The sequence below is a fragment of the Engraulis encrasicolus genome, chromosome 7 (genome assembly GCF_034702125.1).
Source record: "Engraulis encrasicolus isolate BLACKSEA-1 chromosome 7, IST_EnEncr_1.0, whole genome shotgun sequence".
NCBI classification, from domain to species: Eukaryota; Metazoa; Chordata; class Actinopteri; order Clupeiformes; family Engraulidae; genus Engraulis; species Engraulis encrasicolus.
In genome coordinates, this window is record NC_085863.1 from 12895247 (window position 1) to 12917050 (window position 21804).

A 21804-nucleotide genomic window follows, 5' to 3' on the forward strand; every position below is an offset into this window, starting at 1 on the left:
TTCCCCCAATGTCAAGCATGATTTTGATGTGCACCATCCATTTTGCCCCAAGGAACATCCCAATTAGAGTCTCGTCTGGGACAATTAGTACTATAATATGTGACAAGACCAGTTGAGACGAATCGGTTGACTGACTGGTCTGTACTGTAGCAAGCAATAATTGCTTTGAGAGAAGATATGAAGAGTTCAGATGCAAAACCCCCTAACTCCATTTTTGAAGACCTGCACTTCTATATTTTCAGAGAACCCCGTTGTTGGTTTGGTTTACATTCATGTACTTGATAATACATATAAATAGTTCTATTACATAAATAAAATATAAAAATATCCAATTTTGATAGCTTTATATTAAATAAAAATGAATTAAGATTATTTTCTGAAAAGGCACTTAGGGGGTTTTGCATCTGAACTCTTCATATGCTCCCCATCATTCAAGCCCAGTGCCTGGTATAGGGAGGACATTTGATTCCAGTGCCCATCCAACTCTTCTCTTGCAACAAAACACAAAAAGGACAGTGAATGTGTAAGACTGCACGACTCTAAAGGATTGGAATTGTTGTGCAGATGGTGATTAGTGGTGTTGGAGGATCCCCGTGATGACTGTACACATACAGAAGGCGGGGGAGAGGGAGGGAGGGGGAGGGGGAGAGAGAGAGAGAGAGAGAGAGAGAGAGAGAGAGAGAGAGAGAGAGAGAGAGAGAGAGAGAGACTGTTGTCTGGCAGGTGGGTGGCACTGGGAGGCCACTCCAGTCCCTCTGCCAACTGACTCACTGCTTCCGGCTGCCCATAGCACTCCATTCCTTCACACAGGAAATCCTTCTGACATAATATTGTGCATTTAGCACACACATGCATGCATGCAATCACACAACCATGTACAGTCATATCAATCTCCCTCCTCCGGTCGTTTCCTCTACCCCTTGGTTCCATATCTCAACATCACCAAGAAGGGCGCCTGAATCCACATCAGGTACCAGGTGAGAGGATGAGGGTGGAGGAGGGAGATGGGATGCTGTATACATGGGTTCTCAATTTTTGTATTCCCCTGGCTGCGCACAACTCAACCTCTGTTTATTGGACCAATGTCCATCCAAAAAAATTAGCTCACGTGGTTGGCTGCCAGTGTCTTGGCCCCTCTTCACAACACTCTATTTATAAATAAAACTAAAAAGCCCATTTCAAAATTCTCCTCCTTGTATACAAGGCCCAGCACAACCTTGCACCCTCCTACATCACAAGTCTCCTCACCCCATACAATCCCACCCGCACACTACGCTCCACTGACTCACTCCTCCTTACAGTTCCCTCCTCACACCTGCGCACCATGGGCGACAGGGCATTTAGTGTTGTTGGCCCCAAACTTTGGAATTCACTCCCACTGTCTCTTCGTCAGTGTTCTACACTATCTACTTTTAAATCCAAGCTGAAGACACACCTTTTCATTTCTGCTTTTCCACTTCATTGACAGGCACTTCCACTTTATTTTAATCATCAGTTTATTTTTAATTTTACATATTATAATTTTCCCCTCATTTTTTTTTTTTTCAAATGCATTCTACTTCTTTTTCCTATTTGAAAACATTTATCTTTATTGTACTTTTATTTCTATTTTATTTTTGCATTTTAATTACTCTCCTATTGTTAATTCACTGAAGCTTTGTTTTACTTTTCCTACTGTTATGTATTTGTTTTGATTGTAAAGTGTCCTTGGGTATCTTGAAAGGCGCTCAAAAATAAAATTTATTATTATTATTAATATAATGTATGGTAGATCTGGGCCTGCACATGGGTATCCTGATGCCTCCATCAAAGAATCAAGTAGAGTAAGATACATCAAGACCATACTTGTCCTGCATCCATGTGAAGTCAGGTTAGTGCTCCTTTCAGAGAGATTCGGTTAGGAGACATTATTTGGAGACTTTAGTTTGAGAATAAATGGAGTTCCCTTAATGCTGTAGACGGAGGTAGGGTAGAGCGCATCTGCAAGCCGCCACCAGAGATATTCTAGACAGAGATACGTCATTTTGTTTCTTTTTCTTTAGGAGACCTTCGGTTAGGAGACCTTTGGAATCCTGAGGTTGAGAATAAATGGAGTCCCCTTAGCGCTATAGATGGCGGTAGCGCACCTCTTGTGCAAACACCTCAAAAAGAGAAAAAGAAGGAGGGGACAACGCCCCCTTAGGAGACCCAACTTGAGCACACGCTTTTGCATTGAGTTGGTGTGTTTTGATTCCTCTTGGTTAAAATTCCAATCTCTTTGCCGCCACCAAACACCACAAAAAGAGAAGAAGGAGGGGACAACACCCTCTTAGGAGACTGAACTTGGGCACACTCCTTTGCATTGATAGGCAGAGTTTTGGGCCTATTGCTCTACTAGACCGTTCGTTGCCTCCGTCCTCCCTCGCTTCAAGGATAGAGGAAGCAGCCAGTGGAGAGATATTGAGATATAGAGTGTGTGTGTGTGTGTGTGTGTGTGTGTACACTACAGGGGTCCGTTTCTCAATTCTTGTCGTTGCTAACCGTCTTAAGACCGTCTTACCATTCCCTTGGATTTAGTGGTGAGCGTCGCTGTCGAGAGAGAGTTGAGTCGCTCTTACGAAGGACGTTGCTACCATCGTTAGCAAAGACGCTTTCGAGATACGGACCCCAGGTTGAGAAGTGGAGATACAGGCGTGTGTGTGTGTGTGTGTGTGTGTGTGCGTGTCTGTGTGCGTGTCTGTGTGTCTGTGTTGGCAGGGACTTGCATTCACTCAAAAGAAATTAAAAACAACAGCTGATGTCATGTTTTATAGTTTTCTTTTATTTAGACAAACCCAAATAAAAGGCACATAAAACACTCCGCATGTTTACATAATTATTTCTGACAAACGTACATTTAAAAAAATGTAGGAATGTTTAACCTCTCTGCTACCCAGAAAGCCTAGTTTTCATATATACAAAAATTACCATTGTTAATGTTCTAATACAAAAAAAGTCTTATAAAAGGTTATCTTGCTTCTTCTTCGTCTTCGCTCAACTTTTGCTATTTGTAACTACCACTTCCTCAGCACTACACTGTTTGTACAAAGATATACATTCAACTGCCTTCACAGGGGGGGGGACAAGAGCTTCCAATTCAGCATTTTCATTTCATACAAAAAAATGAGAACACACTCAATTGTAAATGTTTTTTTTTTTTTAGTTCAATGCATTTCAAAGTCATCAACAATTTGGCAAAAAACAAGGAGGCAATCCATGATGCATCCATTTTGTAAAAGGACTACAGAAAAATACACTTTTTTAATCAGGACATTCTCTCTTCATAAAAGAAAGACACTTGGAAACAAAAAAATAAATTTACCACATGCATTTTTTTCTTTTGTTTGTTCGAGACAAAAAAAATAATATGCCTTGCATGGTAAAAGAGCAAAAAGTTTGCATTAAACACGTTGAAGCACGAAAATGCTCCCTGCATTCAACCGGTCAAACACAAAGACGCTCAGAGAAAATAGGCAAAACAATTACATTAACCATCGCAGAACAATTCATTGGCAAGTTTTTGCACATTTGACTGTACTAATTCATTAGTGTTTTTGTAGTTGGTGGTTTTAGGTTTCTTTTTCTTCGTCTTCTTTAGTAACTCCACAAGAAAAAAAAAAGAAAAAAAAGAGAGTCCCACATCATCTTCCCTCATCAAAGTCCTTTAATTATGTCGGTCCACTGTTGCTCCGTGTGTGATTGGGAACTAAAGTTCTTATGACCGCCTCGATACCAGACCCAAAACGACAACATAACAACCGGAGCCCTTCCCAGTCTGGGAGAGGCTGTACGAGAAATGATTAAATAAAATCATAAAAATAATACTAATAGAAACCAAAAAACCCAAATAAAGAAACAAGTCTGTGAGCCCTCTCGGGGCTGCCACAGTGTACCTAGCATCACATTTGCAGGGCCCCTGCACACCCCCGTTAGTGACAAGAGGGGGGGGACGTAGGGGGACATCGTCCGAGAGAGGGGGGTTGAGGGTGACGCGTCACTCGTCATCCATCCCCTCTTGTGGCCGTGAGGGTGCTCTGAGCAATCGTGTAGTTTTTGCGACATCCTGAGACTATACAATAGGCAGACCAGGTCAGCGCTCCCATTAACTCACATGCGCGCACACGTGTGTGTGTGTGTGTGTGCGTGTGCGTGTGTGTGTACACTCACGGCAGTGTTCAACGCCACCTCTTCTGTTTCACCATTGACAAGAGATGGGAACCGACTAAAACACATACATACAGGCACGCAACGCATCCATTCACCAACAGATGCACACACCAAAAACACACAGGCACGCAAGCACACGCACACACACACCCCGAAAGATGGAGGCTAACCCCCTCCCTACACACTAGCATTTGGTTCAGAAGTGTAGTTAAGGAAACAAAAAGACAAATCAAAAGAGATGTTCAGTCAACACTAAAGACTAACTAGAGGAGGCCAAGGACTTGTCTGTCCATAACAGCAGAGGGCACCCTAAAGAGATGCCGGGTGCTGGATAATCATTTGGTGAAGGGATTCTGCTACTTTAGCCTCAATTTGAAAAAAATGGGCGTTCATATCAATGATCTTGGGAGACAACTTCCAACAAAAAAATAATTTGACATGTTAAACATGACCTAATAATAATAATAATAATAATAATAATAATAAAAATAAAAAAGGTTCACTTGGTTCGACTCTCTCCTTCCCGCCATACCTGAGCAGACTGTCCCTCACTTTAACAGGGTCCTTGAAAGCAACAACAATAATTAAAAAACAAAACATTTTTAAAAACAACATGAGTACAAAATACTTCTAAAAAGACCTACGCTGCTGTCACCAACTTGATAATGGTTCAAATAAAAACTGCCGAGCTAAAAATTCATCATTCCCCCCACTAGGGGGTGCTGTAAGAACTAGGCTGGATTACCTACCACTCCATACGTTTGATCTTTGATAATACTGCTGCTGTTTTTTTTTCTTTCTTTTTTTTCTTTTTTTACCTTCTTCATTTCATACTTTTAAAAAACGAATACGGGAAAGGCTTCTCAGTGCAAAGCTCCCTCCTCCTCCTCCTCCTCCTCCTTTCCTGTGATACTGTCAAACTAAAGGCTGCCTTACTACCAGGGCTCTAAATTAACTTTTTTTCCATCACCAGCCAAAATGTCTAGTAGTTGTTAATCTTACTAGCCAAACACATACTGACTAATGGGCCAAAGTGGCTAGTAAGTTGTTCTTCTCTACCAGCCAAAGTGAAATTTCACTTTTCACAGTTGGCTGGTGTTAATTTAGAGCCCTGCTCACTACACTACATAGGCACACAGAGTCAAGCCCACTGCTGCTCTTTCTAATGTTAAGGAGGAAAAAAAAAAAGACACGGTTGTCTTCTTCCTAGTGTCCATACTGACGACACGGACAACAAAAACAAAAACAAAATTCAAAAAAAAGAAAGGGGACAGAATGTGCTAGGGTGGGAGAAACAAAACACAGGCCTGGCAAAGCCAATAGCACGTGTTTGTTCTCCACATGTATCGTAGCCAACTCAAAAAAATACAAAATTAAAAAAAGGAAACGACTCCGAATCCAATCCAGCACAGGTTTTTGATAAGGTGTCAGTGTCTATGGAGGTAAACGGTGGTACCTCAAACTCAACTCATCCGCCAGGTACAGTTTCAGTTTATGGTTAATATGACCATGACCAAAAAGAAAAAGAAAAAGAAAAAACATCCATTCCCTCACAGTGGAAGCCTTACGTCCCTTTTTTCATGATTTTGTTTCTGTAAAAAACATTTAAATACTGACGAGTAGGCCAAATGGCCCTCAAGACACTGCCCAGATGGAGAAGAAAGAACTATTTTAAAATTAAAATAAAATAGAATAATAAAAAAAACAAGACAATCAGTGAGAGAGAGAGAGAGAGACAGAGAGAGAGAGACAGAGAGAGAGAGAGACAGAGAGAGGGATAGAGAGAATAAAAAACAGCACTTATTGCATTCGTCCTTGTGAGTTCTCCAAAGGGCAAAAGGTCAGCGGTGCTGGTTGGGTCTGGGGCCGTTTCCAAAACCCCTGCCGGTCCTCGTTTGACCTCAGCTGTGTGCGCGCGCGTCCTCTCCTCCTCCTCCTCCTCCTCCTCCTCCTCCATCTTTCCATCTCTCCCTCCTCCTCCTCCAAGGTTCACATTAATCTTGTGCACTTTTTTAACGCCAGGTCAGAACTCCTTCGGGGGGTGGGGGGTAACTAGACGCCAGCTAATGTTTCAGTTCGAATGAACAAAAACAAAAAGAAAAAAAGAAAAAAAAGAAGACAGAAACGTTGTGTTTGTTATTAGATGTCAGCAGAAAAAACAGTTGCTAAAGGGTACAGCAGCTAGAGAGATAACAGTTTTTTCATTTCTTCACGCTGCTTCCTTTAGAGTAAACAACTTCTCTCAGTGGTGGTGGAGGAGGAGAGGAGGAGGAGAGGGGGAGAGAAGGAGGAGAAGGAGAAGAGGTGGAGAGGAGAAGAGGATAAAGGAGTCATAGTGATTGGAGGGTGGTACTGTTAAACATGAGGAGAGGAACACAGAAGACTTGTGGGAGGAGGAGGAAGAAGCTTCCATCAAATTAAAAAGGTGCATTTAGTCAGGCGGGAGATGATCTACCAGTGGTGTTAGAGGGGGGAAGAGGTAGGGATACAGGTGGAGGTGCCTCTACCAAGGCGGGGGGAAGGGAGAGAGGAGGAGAGAGGAGAGAGAGGAGGACAGAGGAGGAGAGAGGAGGATAGAGAGGAGGAGAGAGAGAGAGGAGGATAGAGGAGGATAGAGGAGGAGGAGATGAGTAGGGGTAGGTAGAGGGAGGGGATAGGGTCTGCCTCTACCAAGGCGGGGGGGAGGGCAGCACCTGCGAGAGGAAGGGCATGCTGTCCATGGGCCTCATGGCGATGTTGAGCGGCCCGGCGATGTTCATGGGCATGGGCGTGGTGATGGCCACGGGGTGGGCCAGGTTCATGGACATGGGCGCCGAGCTGGGGATGTTGACGGGCACCGAGGCGATGTTGACGGGCCCCGTGATGGTCACCGGGTGCTGCAGGCCCATCGACGACGCCATGGTTACCGTGCCGCCGGCGCCCAGGCTCATCTGCGCCATGGTGACGGCGTTGCTGACGGAGCTGACCGCGCTGCTGCTGTTGGTGGAGATGCCGCCGCCGCCGCGGGTCATGCCGGTGGTGATGCTGGGGGCGGAGGAGGTGACGTGCGTGACGGAGGAGGAGTTGCAGACGTCGTTACTCTCTGGAAGAGACAAGAGGAGAAGAAAAAATAGAGAAGGAGGGAGAGAAGGAGGGAGGGAAGGAGTGAGGGAGGGAGGGGGGTAAGAGGAGGGAAGAAGGAGAAACAGACAGAAGGAGAGGAGAGAGAGAGGGAAAAAGAGACAAGAACCACGTTAACGACCGTCCACCATGTTAAAAACAATTCTGCTACACCGATGAGCTAGGTTCGATTCCGGCCCAGGTCATTTGCCGATCCTTCCTGTCACTCTCTGGGTGCATCCCAATATGTGACCTTGCCTCCTCCACTTGTGCTTGTCTCCTCGTCCCGCCTCCTGGCCCCTCCTCCGTGGAGAAAACGATAAAGTTTCCCAGCTGTCAGCCTCGCCACAACAACTTTTGAGGGACTGTTTTTCATTCACCATCCCAATTGCAAATGAGAAAAAGACTTTACAATTGAGCTTTTGCAAGATATTGAAATATAATGCTGTTGTCAGTGATGTCATCATGACGAGAAGCAAGTGGAGGAGGCAAGTGGAGGAGGCAAGGTCACATATTGAGATGCACTCTCTCTCTCCCAACTCATTTCCTGTCTCGCTCATACTGTCCTGTCTGAAAAATAATTTAAAAGGTCAAAAAAAGTTCTGGAGCGTAAGCCTCGTCCCCTACATGCTATACAAGCACCCTCGCACCCCTTTAGTGGAGTTTGCCGTGCACCATGTGTACAGAAAACGCAGGCCTGAGCAAGGGAGGCTGGAACGAGTTTGAAGTTGAAGTGGTTGTGCTTTTTTTTTCTTGATTCTTTATTTCTTAAATGTTACTGCTGCTGCGCTCCACTCATTTGTCTGCAGCAAAAGTTGAGAAAGCCTCATTTAGGGAGCTCAAAAGTGGGGATGCAAATGCGCCACTGCATCCCCTTTTCCTGCATCTAAGGGCCCGGGTGGGGAGCTGCTGTGATTATATCTGAATTTCTCTGTCGAACCAACAGCACTAGTGGTTTAACATGAGGAAACGACAAAAGACCAACAAAAGTCGGCGTCTGCGCCTGCACTTAACACCCGTGTATTGCTTGGTGCGTGCACTCCCAAAAAGTAGTAATCACTCAAGATAATGGAAAAAAGGAGGCGCACACAAGGAGTGAGTGAGACATTGAAAATGGACTAGCTCCGAAACGTCTGTTTCTCCAGTTAACCTGAGACTTCTGTTGTTTAATTTCGGCTTCAACACACTTTTTCATACAAGCCTCGTGTGCACCTCCTTTTTTCCATCATCTTGAGTGATTGCATGAGGAAACACCACATTGGCTGCCACAAAGTCACGGCTGCACGTTGAGGCCTATTATAGTGTATGGTTTGGACATGTGAGGTCGGTCTGTTGGGTGCCAATGTGTGTATGCTTGCATCTTGAGCTGTAGAGCACGCATGTGTATCATGTCTGTGTCTGTAATCGTGTTTGTGCATTTCTGCTGCTGGCCGTTTGCAGTGAGCTACAGCGCTGCAGTATTGTTTGGACATGTGAGGTCGGTCTGTTGGGTGCCAATGTGTGTATGCTTGCATCTTGAGCTGTAGAGCACGCATGTGTATCATGCCTGTGTCTGTAATTGTGTTTGTGCATTTCTGCTGCTGGCCGTTTGCAGTTAGCTACAGCGCTGCAGTATTGTGTCTGCTGTAGTATTGCTCACAGGGCCGCTGACAGCTTTTGCCGGGCCCTGCACAAAGTCATCAAAAAGGGCCCCCTACCCAATACATACAATCTCCCTGAGCCCGGGACAACATACCCGTTTGTCCCCCCTGTTGGTGGGCCTGATTGTTCATATACTATTGTACATCATCATCATCATCATCATACATGCATCATTACTGCTGACACTAGCCTACGGTTTTACCTTTTCGACCATGGGAGGAGCTTCCGTGCCAGGATCCTATTTGGAGACAACACACACACACAGAGGGTATTATGAAGGCCACATGGCCAGTAAACATGCTCTTGAATGGGGCAGCCGTGCACCTAATGGTTAAGGAGATGGGCTTTAGATCAGAGGGTTGCAGGTTTGAATCCCACCCTTCCACTCCCTACCTCCTTCCATGGCTGAGGTGCCCATGGCCATCGCGTCAATACCACAGGGGTGTGCCCTACCTTCACAAAACACTCCCACAGAGACGTCTAGATATCTGCTTGTATGGAACATCAGGATTCACTCAACTCAGTGCTAGGTCACGTCAGGTGAACATCAGAACCTACAATACACCTAACCTGAAATACAGAACAGTGGGGGAAAGTTTTCATGTGTGCGCGTTGAAAACCGTGTGGTGCGTGCCGCTGCGCTGTGTGCAATATCACCAGCATATTTAAGATGGATAAATAAACTCTTTGGCCCGCGAGTGTAGAATGCGGTTGTCTTATGACCTCATGAGAGGTTCTAATCTAATAATCCGCAACAGAGGACTAATCCTGTTTGTGCTAACGAGAAGCCCATTCTGCTTCAACAACAATTGGTCCAATCTCACCAGTGAGCTAGTTATAGGGGAGGGATGTGGAGCCTTTTCCACCCTCCTGGTTTTGATATCCCGTCCTCCACAAAACTATTTTAATATATGCTGGGGGGGCAATTGCTTCATAGCAATTAATGCAATCTCACTGTTTGAGGAACATGCATGTACTCCACCACACCTCTGGATGGATTTTCAGCAATCTGCACCCTGTATAGTTTTTTCTGCTCACGTCTCTGCCTGCGTTACGTAGCTGGACGATGCCTGACAAGCTGCCATTACCACCGGAACATCCCACTTCCACCGCCTCCATTGTGTCATTTTCCACTGGACAACTCGTAGAACATTTTTAATATACGAGCTGCCAAGACTGGATAATATCTACTTCCCAGAGAACATGAAAAGCACATTACAAAGTGCGTGTTCACCGGGTCACTGGCTCTCTACAGCTGCATATAAAGCCAGTGACCGACTACACAGATGAAGGTAGGGCTCTACGTATGCTTAAAATGGTCCCTCGCATGAAGTAATGCAACAGCCCCTCAAATCACAAGGCTGAGCTAGAGAGTACAGGCCTGTCTCAGGTCAGAAGTTCAAGTTCAGAGAAGTAGATGTGTGCACATCCCACCCGATGGGCCAGGTGCAGGACAATGAGAGTAAATCCAAGTGAAAAGAGAAGTCCGCGACACTGCTTGTCTATTTATGATTTAATCGAGCAACGTTTCGACCTTCAGGTCTTCATCAGGCAAAGTGTCAACTCAAGTGTCACACTTTGCCTGATGAAGACCTGAAGGTCGAAACGTTGCTCGATTAAATCATAAATAGACAAGCAGTGTCGCGGACTTCTCTTTTCACTCAGGTCAGAAGTTCACAGCTTCATCGAGTATGAAATGCAAGAACAAAAACATCATACCACACATTGCTCAACACCAAAAACACAAGGATTCTGCTTTCAGTATTAGTTGGCCTACTTCCACTGCTGTCACCATAAAAAAAGAAAGAAAAAAGGAGAGAAGACAGTGTCAGAAGAGCTGGCTTTACTCTTCTGAGAATATGCTCAAGGCTAGTATACCCCCTCCTGGACAGAGGCTTTCTCTTAGCCAGCAGGAGGAGAAAAGAGGAGAGAGGAGGAGAGAAGAGGAGAGAAGAGATGAGGAGAGAAGAGGAGAGAGGAGGAGAGAGGAGGAGAGGAGAGGAGAGAGGAGGAGAGAAGAGGTGAGGAGAGGTGAGGAGAGAGGAGGAGAGAGGAGGAGAGGAGAGAAGAGATGATGAGAGAGGAGGAGATGAGAGGAGAGGAGAGAAGAGATGAGGAGGGAAGAGGAGGAGAAAAGAAAAGAGAGGAGGAAAGAAGATGACAAAGAGGAGAGAGGAGGAGAAAGGAAGAAAAAGGAGGAGAGAGGAGGAGAGGAGGACAGGAGAAAAGATGAGCGGAGGAGAGAGGAGGGAGGAGGAAAGGAGAAGAGGAGAGAGAGTATAGTCCTCATTCCCAGACTCTGACTAATCAGCCAGTCGGGTCGCATCAGGAGAGAGAGGGGAGACTCTAGACACGGCTCATCAGGAGAGAGAGAGAGAGAGAGAGAGAGAGAGAGAGAGAGAGAGAGAGAGAGAGAGAGAGAGAGAGAGAGAGAGAGAGAGAGAGAGAGAGAGAGAGAGAGAGAGAGAGAGAGAGAGACTCTCGCTAGATACGGCTCACCAAACATGACTCAAAGCACACACACACACACAGTACAGACTTCCAGTAGCAACATCACTCATCCCAATAGGATGCAGCCTGGAATGTGTGTGTGTGTGTGTGTGTGTGTGTGCGCATGTGTGTGTGTGTGTGTGTGTGTGTGTGTGTGTGTGTGTGCGTGTGTTTCAATTCTCCCATCACCATCACCACCCCTCCTTGCCCTCCACATTTCCAGCAGCCATTAAAACCTCCCTTAACAGCCTCGTAAAACGTGGACAAGCTGAAGTCAGTCATGATGACCCAGAGGACTATTGTTTGGGGCAAAGTAAAAAAATGCATCACGGAAGGAACAGAAATAGCTGTGTGATGGAGGACTCACTACAAAGAAATGTGCCATTTGGATCTTGCCAAGTGATGCATCAATTGAATGTGCTGCGATTGTTCTTATAGAAATAAAATATGGTGTTGGGGGGGGAAAAAACAATGTTTTGTTCTTGATGAAAAAATACAACCTGCTATTACTGTTGAAAGTAAGCGTTGCTGCTGTTGTCATATACAGTAAATGTGATTTGTAGCTGTTGTTGTAAGCCATTTCTTGTGATTTTAGGCAATTTTTAACAACCATTGCAAAATCAATATCATCGCCATGTGTTGCTCTTAACTTCAGTATGTGGATGATGCTACTGTGCTTTAAACTGCACTGATGAAGGCTTGATAGCCGAAACGCGTTTGCTTTTTGGACATGGTGGTAATATAAATTAAATAATGAGACGCCTTTTGTGAGTGTTGATTTTTCTTCCTTAAGTTGATACCTTTTATCGCGCACCCAAAGACTTTCGTTTTTCCAAGAAGTTGAGCGCGTCCTTTGGCAAAACTATTGTTCTTTAAAGGAAATGCATCGTCGTGACTTAACATGCAATGTGTTGTTATTGACTAAATGCGATTCAACAACCAGTGTCTGGGATGTAAATGCTGCGTGTTGTTGTTGTTGTTGTTGTTGTTGTTGTTGTTGCTTCCCCAGTGGTGGAACGGTCTCCCAGAGGCAGCAAGACTAAGCACATCTCTTGTAGCCTCCTATGGAGTTCCTCTGCACTTGTATCTGCTAGTGATGTTGGCTATGAGTATGTCCTTATTTGTAAGTCGCTTTGGTTATAAAGCATCTGCCAAATGCAATGTAATGTAATGTAATGTAATATATTGTTGCATGTGTTGGAGCAGTTATGCTTGTCGTGTACTGTTGTTAATGTATTAGTTAATGCGTCTCGTGTACAGAAGCAATGTTTTGTTGTTGCTTTCATAATGTGTGGCAAATTCTGCATGTTGTGTACGGTGTTGGTGCTTCCATGACGTGAGGCTGCCTGACCTTTGTTGCAGTTGTTGCAGTTGAAGTTGCCCTGCTGCCCGTGGGAAGAGTAATATATGTGGGGTTTGGATAAGAGAGTCAGCTAAGAGTAATGTAATGTACTGTAATATGTGGGGTTTGGATAAGAACGTCAGCTAAGTGTAATGTAATGTAATATGTAAGCATAAGCTAAGTGTAATGCAGAGTAATATGTCAGCTAAGAGTAATGTAATGTCATATGTGAGGCTGACCTTTGTTGCAATTGTTGCTGCTGAAGTTGCCCTGCTGGCCGTGGGTCTTAAAGTGATACTGTACCATTTTTGGAAATAAGCTCATATTACACATCCCCTTGAGTTAAATAATTGAGTTTTACCTTTCTCCTGTACTTTCAACTGCTCTCTGAGTAAGGCCATTCAAATTTTACCTCCATGCTAGAAGTTAACATTGAGTCCTATGAGACCAGCTGGCGGCTAACTGGTCTCATAGGAGTCCATGTAAACTGCTAGCGTGGAGGTAAAATTTGCACTGCTTATTTCCAAAATTGGGACAGTATCACTTTAAGTGAAGTGTAATATAGTGTAATATGTCAGCTAAGTGTATGTAATGTGATGTCCTACTGACCTTGTTTGCAGTTGTTGCTGCTCAAGTTGCCCTGCTGGCCGTAGGTCTTAAGCTAAGTGTAATGTACTGTAATATGCCAGCTGAGTGTAATATAGTGTAATATGTCAGCTAAGTGTATGTAATGTCATATGTGGGGTTTGGATGAGCGCATCAGCTAAGTGTATGTAATGTGATGTCATGCTGACCTTGTTTGCAGTTGTTGCTGTTGAAGTTGCCTTGCTGGCCGTGTGTCTTCAGGTGGCTGGTGATGTAGGCGGCGCTCAGCATCTTGCCACAGATGTTGCACGTCACCTTCCCCTCGTGCCGGATCATATGGGAACGCAGGCGGTCTTTGGTGGCGAACGCAGACGTGCAGGCCTACCGTCGGGGAGATACAGATGCAGAGAGAGAGAGAGTTGTTAAGTACAATTGTACAGTAGCAGCAAAATATATTTTTTTCAGCATGTGTGTGTGTTTAATATTCTTAAAGCATGTGTGTGCTTAACCCAAATATCTCAGCGTTTATATGCAACTTTTTGCATATTTTTATGTGCTTCAGAAGCTAAGACCCTCATCTTTCATTAGAATGTGTTCATTCATTTCAAACAAACAGAGATTTTTAATAAAAGTTCTCTCAAATTTGATGAGCCTGAATGTTGCGTAATGCAGCTTCAAGCGCCAGGGCCAATGTTGTGCAACGCAACATCAGGCATCAATGGGTTAATGTTTTTAATGTTCTTGATTGGCCGTAATGTTCTGCTACCCTTGACACTGTATTCTGATATTATCTGCAAGCTTTGGCAACACTGACACCATGCCAATAAAGCCTGTTTGAATTTGAGAGAGAGAGAGAGAGAGAGAGAGAGAGAGAGAGAGAGAGAGAGAGAGAGAGAGAGAGAGAGAGAGAGAGAGAGAGACGTTTGACTTTTAAAATCCCTTTATTGAACCAACCATGCCCCCACATCCCATTTAGAAATGTGCACACACAAACAGCATTAACAAAGTGAGAGACAGACAGACAGACAGACACAGAGAGCGAGAGCGAGAGAGAGAGCGAGAGAGCGAGAGAGAGAGAGAGAGAGATTTCAAGAGACAGGAAGGGGATAGAGTGAGAGAGACAGACAGCAAGGGATAGCGCATCAGAGAAGGATGGATAGAGGGAGAGATCGAGAGAGGGATAGAGAGGATTACGTCAGCCACGATATCGCAGGGTCATAGAAAGGTCAGCCTCACTCTCCAGTTTCTCTCCAGAGAGAGAGAGAGAGAGAGAGAGAGAGAGAGAGAGAGAGAGAGAGAGAGAGAGAGAGAGAGAGAGAGAGAGAGAGAGAGAGAGAGAGACGTTTTGACTTTTAAAATCCCTTTATTGAACCAACCATGCCCCCACATCCCATTTAGAAATGTGCACACACAAACAGCATTAACAAAGTGAGAGACAGAGAGAGAGAGAGAGAGAGAGAGAGCGAGAGCGAGAGCGAGAGAGAGAGCGAGAGAGAGAGCGAGAGAGCGAGATTTCAAGAGACAGGAAGGGGATAGAGTGAGAGAGACAGACAGCAAGGGATAGCGCATCAGAGAAGGATGGATAGAGGGAGAGATCGAGAGAGGGATAGAGAGGATTACGTCAGCCACGATATCGCAGGGTCATACAAAGGTCAGCCTCACTCTCCAGTTTCTCTCCAGAGAGAGAGAGAGAGAGAGAGAGAGAGAGAGAGAGAGAGAGAGAGAGAGAGAGAGACAGAGAGACAGAGAGAGAGAGAGAGAGAGAGACAGAGAGACAGAGAGACAGAGAGACAGAGACACACACACACACACACAGAAATGAGTGTATGTTCCTGGTGTAACTGCACAAGATCAGAAAACAGCACTCTGTTCATATCATTATCCGCTGCTATGAGCCTCCTCTGATGGCCTGCTCATGATCTCTTGGCTCCCTGCAGTGGAGGTTACAGAGCTGTGTTGCTTTAACCCATTGGGTCCTGGAGACACATATACAGGTTTTTCAGAATTTTTAGATTTTAGCGTTTTTATTATCTATGTTAGTATGTTAGAGCTGAATGAACACATTGCAGTGCAAGAGGAGGGTCTTGGCTTTTAAATGTAACTCATTTCATGTTTGTATGTGCTTCGGAGGCTGAGATGCTGTATTTAGGATTTAATAGGAAGAGGGCACCCTTTCCCAAAAAGGGCTTAGGACAAAATGGGTTAATTGCAGCCTGCTACACCTGCAGTGGGAATAAGCTGGACAGTAGTAGACATGTTCTGCTTCTTTGTCTGCATGTGCATTCCAATATGCGACCTTGCGTCCTCCACTTGCGCTTGTGGCCTCACGTTTTGCTGACCCCCCCCACAAGTGGAGGACACAGGGTTGCATATTGGAACGCACTCAGCATCTCTCTCTCTCTCCCCATCTCTGTCTCCTGAGGGCAGTCATGGGTAAGTGGTTAGGGTGTCAGACTTGTAGCCCAAAGGTTGCCGGTTCGAGTCCCGACCCACCAGGCATTGGGGGCTGCCTCCTTGCACGTGTGAGGCATAAAATGCAATCTCGTCTTGTGCAGTGAACACTTATGTGCTGTGTCACAATGACAATGGGAGTTGGAGTTTCCCCAGGTGGGCTTTCGCTTTCACTTTCCATTTAATCTGAAAATGGCTGAAGGAGATTTTTTGGGATTTCTACATGCACTCATTTGTTTGGACCTTCATTCTTGTTAGACTTGTTGAATCGGGCACACTTGTCCCGTCTGTGTATGAAACACCATCTCCCATCTTAAACAAAACCTGGGAACACCGCCAACAGAGGTCACACTGGGTATAAAATGCAATGTTGTCTACAGGGAGTCAACACATTTATCTTCATATTTTTCTAGTAGTTAGGAAATGGATCACACTCATTTTTTTAAGATAAGAAAAGAAAGAAGAAAAAAACAAGTGCGATCCATTTCCTAACTACTTGATTACTTCAGAGACGCACCAACAAGACGGAAGAGCGCGGTGTGTGGAAGATAAGTTTCCTCATATTTCTCTGCAATAGGACAACTGCAGCACTGTAATCAGGTCTTGTTAAATTGAAACCACCAGTTGGTTGTTAGCTTGATTCCAAGGCAGCCTCCCTCTGCTAGCACTGTGTCCCTGAGCCAAGTGAAAGTGAAGTGAAAGCCCACCTGGGAAATTCCAAATCCCATCGTCATTGTGACACAGCACTTCACAGCACACAAGTGCACACAACAAAACTGCATTTATGCCTCTCCCGTGCAAGGGGGCAGCCCCCAATGGTGCCCCAAGGGAGCAGTGCGGCGGGACGGTACCATGCTCAGGGTACCTCAGTCATGGAGGAGGATGGGGGAGAGCACTGGTTAATTACTCCCTCCACCAACCTCGCGGCTCGGCAGTCAAACCGGCAACCTTTTGGTACAAGTCTGGGGTGCATTTCTGGAAAGCGTAGTTGTTAGCAGTTAGCAACGTCGGTAGTTGCCAATGGGAAATTGCATTGCAGCCAACAAAGTAGGTAACATAGTTAGCAACTACGCTTTCCAGAAATGCACCCCTGATGCCTTAACCACGTACCCATGACTGCCCTAGCCAAGACACTTAAGGGCCGTACACACACGTCGCTGCTAGTTACTCGCTCAGCGAATGAACTCAATAGAATGTCAACGTGTTCCAGCGAGACTAGCAGGCCAGTAGGCGAGTACTGTACAAGCGATGCGATGTGGGCGGATCCAGAGTTGAAAATATTTTATCTTCGAGCAAGGCGAGAAAGCGAGTAACCAATTGGAAGGCAGAGTTCGGTACTTCTCGCCTGTTCATTGGCAGTTAAAGCCGCGGGAACTTTCAGCGAACGTTCCATGAAAGAGAGGCGAGTAGGCGAGCAAGCGAGAAGCTAGCAAATAGCAGCGATGTGTGTGTACGGCCCTTTAATCCTGAAGCGCTCCGGTCCGACTGTCTCTTTCTCTGTGGTCAGCTTACGGCCTGTCAGGAGCAGAGGGCCTCAAGCTGCAGCACACTAAATGACATGTAATGCATATTATACTGCAGTCCCAGAAAAGAGCAGCTTAGCCTGGCCTGGGCTGGCAAGCCTATGGCGAAAAGGGAGAAAGGAGTCGCACACAAGAACTGAATGCAAAATCAAAAACTGTATTAAACAAAGCCGAATAAAGTAAACAAAACCGTCCCTTGTCTGTCGGTTTTCATTTACTTTATGCAGCTTTATTTAATACAGTTTTCGATTTTGCATTCAGCTCGTGTGCGACTCCTTTCTTCTTTTCGCCATACTGTTCTTGTAATTATGCACAGAGAGAAACGCTCAGAAAAAGACGCCACCCCACCATTGCGTGGATGCCACCCCACAATTGCTGGCGAGCCCATGGCCGTGTGTGTCCCACTTTCCTTACCGTGACTTGGCATTTAAAGGGCCGCTCGGAGGAATGGACATGCTTGACGTGGCAGCTCAGATGATCAGGCCTGCAAACACACAACAACACACACAGAGAGACGTACACATTAGTTAAGCATTAGCAGTGTCTTCTTCTGTATTTATTTATGCATGTACCGCAATGGCGTATTTGCCATTGAGGAAAGGGAGGACGATCCTCCCTCAAAATAATAAAGCCATAGGCCTATCTTCCAGAAACAAAACATATTTATTATATCTTTGTTATATAATTGTTAGTATTTTATAGCTATTTAGCGATAAAAACATATACTTTAGCGCTTCTAATTCACATAATAGACCTTGGAGGATCGTCCTCCCTTCCATCCTCATTGACTTCCATTATAAATGGTGAAATTTCGGCCGTAGCGCGGGCTTTACTTTTTAACATTGAAGTGAATGGAGCTTAGGGAGGACTTTCCTCCCTTTAGGCGGGTCTAGAGCCATGGAAGTAATCTGCCTATCAGCGAAGCTGAATTTATCAAAAGCCAATCAGAATATGACGAGTTGGGTTGACAGACGACAAGCATGGACTCGGTCGTCATGACAACGATATACAAATGTGAGAAGAATGCGGCAGCAGCCAGATAGTGGGAAGTTTGGAGTAATTGGCGAATGTTTTATGAACCCTTAATAAATACAAAGGAAAGATCGACTGTTTTCATGTTGTGAATCGCGCAATATCACTCCCTGGATTTAGATTGAAAACCGAATGGAAAGGTCAGTGTGGAGGGAAAGTAATCTCATCGCCCCCTGCTGGCAACGTTCCAACCCCCTGCAACAAATGAATGTTTTTTTTCCTTGAAAAATTACATCTCGACCCTGACGACGAAGTAGAAGTAGTGGCAGTCATATTATGGGCATGTTGGCCCGTTTTATCGAAGCAGGTGGTAAACTGTTCGGTTTTTCTCTGATCTGAGCTGATTTTAATATTCTTTAAAAAGCTAATACAGAACTACACTGACTGGCATGTGTGGCTTGTTTACTCCATGTAATTAGCATAGCCAAATTAGCATAGCCAAACATGAGCCAGAGAGGTGGTTACTCGTCACCACAGAAGCCATCATATCTACTAGAGAATTTAAAACCATACCAAAATGATCGCGTGTATATATGTGTAATAAGAAGACAATGTGGAACTCATAGGATTACAAGAATGTGAAGATATGCGAAGAACTTGCGTTCGTTCGCGTTCATTTGTTTCTCTGTGTTGTCAACGAGGCGCGAAGCACAGCATGCTGGGAGCTGTAGTCCGTTTCCGACCAGATTGGCACAATTTCTTTTTTTCTTAAAAGGGCAAAAAATTACTTAAGATTTTCACAGGTAGTAGTTCATCCTATTGTGTACGCTGAAAAATGTCTGGTGTTATAGTTCCTAGTCATATCTTTGTGGGATTTTTTTTAAAAACTTGTCTATGGGAGTTTCAATAGGATCACCCTGGTGTTTGGAACGTAACCGCTAGGATCGCTGTTTTCCACTTTCCCTCCCAGTTTATATCAGTCACTCACGTCACTCGATCACTACACAATGCAAGCGAAGCACGGATGCAAATCGCGTTCATGATTCAATTGGTCGGACCATCACCAACATTTTTAAAAGGTGGTCTTGTTTCAGCATGTCCTACTTGCACAAATAATAGTCTCAATGCTTGTCTTTGCGTTTCTCCTTCGTGCTTTTCCCCCAAAAGTTATTTACAAATGGGAATAAGAATGCTTTTGGCTGCACATGAATGCACTGACCCTAGACTGGCGTTCTTTTCTCCCTCCTCAAGACAAGAAACATGACAGCAAGCTCTTCATAAAATGTATCTGGCTAAACTTCTAACATGTAGCCTACATCATGTTATGTAGTTTCATTTAGGTGGAATTAGGAACACTAGGCATGGATTTACAAAGTAATCTGTACGACGTATTTTTTTGTGAAATAGCCAGACGCACGCCAGCCAGACGCCAGCCATACACTTGCCAGCTCCTCCTTCCACAGCTGTCGCTCTCGCAGGTAGGCCTACCGTCAAAAGCAAAACGGATAGGCGACCACAACCATAGGCCACGTACAATGTTACGGATCATAAATAAGATGTTAAAAATAAGATAATGGAGGGGGTTTAAAATGTTTAAAAATCTGTAAGAATATGTTGGAAGGAGTTGAGTTTAAAACCCTTAGGCCTAGGCTATACAAGTCACTCAATGTCCTAGGCATTCCTATAGGGTCTTCAGAATTGTCAATTTTTGCCTATGGTTAAAAAAACAAAAAACCACAACTGACAGGGTGAAACGCCATGCTGCCTTTGGTCAAAGTTAGATATGCTCCCTATGAAACTTTCTACTTTTTATAATATTTTCCTTCACTCTTCTCTTTCTTTCCCCTCAAACACTTTGGGCAGTTATGTATGATAATATATTATACAAAGTTTGTTGCAATTATTTTATAGATGTCATAAGTCAGCTTTCCAGACAACACAATGCCATATCAGTTAAGTTACCTAGTAGGCCTACAACCTAATACTAAGCATCTGAAATTACTAGCCCCATTTACTCGCATCTATCCGACTGACCACCTCCTTGTCCTCCCTATTTTTTATGACCAAAAGACGCCACTGGTATACAGTATTACATTACATTACATTGCATTTGGCAGACACTTTATAACCAAAGCGACTTTCAAAAGAGAACATAATCAAGCCAACATCAAAAGCAAATACAATGTCGAGTAATAATGTAATGTAATGTAAAGTACAGTATGCTACTTGACACTACTCTCTACTCTCTACTCATTACTGACAGAGAAACACAAAGTAGATAAAAAAGTAATGCTCAAACACAGAGAGGAGCAATACTTACATTTTTTAAGGAAATATAGCAAATAGTGATTCAAAAAAACTGAGAAAAAAAAAGAAATTGAACCCCTATTTGTAAAGTGCTGAGGTGCTGCCAATGATGAATTATCACAAAGCACAGAGAGCACACAGCTTACAGTGAAATACTAAGAAAAGAAACAAGGGCCTAAGGCCATGTACGTAAAGTACCTTGAGATACTGTGAAGCGTGAATCATCTTTTTGAGCAAAATATATGTAAATGTCAAAGGGCTTCAAACACTTGAAATGTCAAACAATGCAAGAGCATGTACTGTAGTATATGTGGATATGGCCTTTCTGTTTACATAATCACTCGTCAGCTCAGCACTTCAAGCCTCTGGTGCTGTTTCCACGTAGCTGGATATTTTTATATGTGGATATTTTTTTCTCCTGGTTGCACTGGTTTTGCATTGCTTTTGGCCTTCCGTTTCCACGTAGCAGATATTTCAAATCCAGGTATAAAAAGCAGGAGAAAAAAATATCCCGTTTAGGGGTCTGAAACGCATTTGTTACAATGGAGGATTTATTTTTATCCACATGTTGCGTTTACACCTCAACGGGAGAAAAAAATACCCTGCTAAACAAATATCCTGCTACGTGGAAACAGCACCTCAATCTCACCAGGAAACGAAACAAAACACTCCCACACTCCCTCACCTCAACCACCTGTGATGTTCGGAAGCATGCCTGCCCTACCTCAATACCACAACCAAGATCAAATGAGATGAGCTTTCATTGTCTCTTCAAGACATAGGGTGCATTTCTCAAAACCATAGGTGCGTACTAAGTTAGCTACTTTGTTGTTTGCCATGCAATTTCCCATTGGCAACTACCCAAGTTGCTAACTGGCTAAAATCTATGCTTTCGAGAAACACAGCCCTGAAATGTGTTGAGGGCGATAAGCGCAAGTGCAAGTGATACCAAAAACATACATTTTCTAAACATAACCACAATCGTGGGTCATTTTGACTCATCTCACACACCAACACATCGCCTTCTGTTGGTTTAGGGGAATTTCCCCAACAGGTTTGTGTTGGAGTGCGTTACAATATGCGACCTTGCCTCCTCCACTTGTCCTTGCCTCCTCGTACCAGGAAGTAATAAGTCATGATGACATCCCTGACCACAGAATTATATTTCAATATCTTGCAAAAGCTCAATTGTAAAGCCTTCTTCTCATT

The 21804-nt window shown here is 44.3% G+C and overlaps 1 protein-coding gene across 3 annotated transcripts in view; it reads right to left on the bottom strand.

Moving 5' to 3' along the window:
- Positions 1 to 2779: 2779 nt before the first annotated feature.
- Positions 2780 to 21804, bottom strand: part of LOC134452473 (vascular endothelial zinc finger 1-like) — a 51609-nt gene continuing 32584 nt past the window's right edge. For 2 of the 3 annotated variants that reach the window (XM_063202879.1, XM_063202877.1), the window contains 3 exons: positions 17731 to 17800; positions 13552 to 13723; positions 6685 to 7267 (listed from right to left, as the gene is read on the bottom strand). In XM_063202879.1, the coding sequence (XP_063058949.1) occupies positions 6852 to 7267; positions 13552 to 13723; positions 17731 to 17800 (658 nt within the window). In that variant the 3' untranslated portion in view covers positions 6685 to 6851. Of the gene's footprint in view, positions 6249 to 6684; positions 7268 to 13551; positions 13724 to 17730; positions 17801 to 21804 lie in introns of those variants that run through there. The other variant, XM_063202878.1, reaches the window with a different exon arrangement.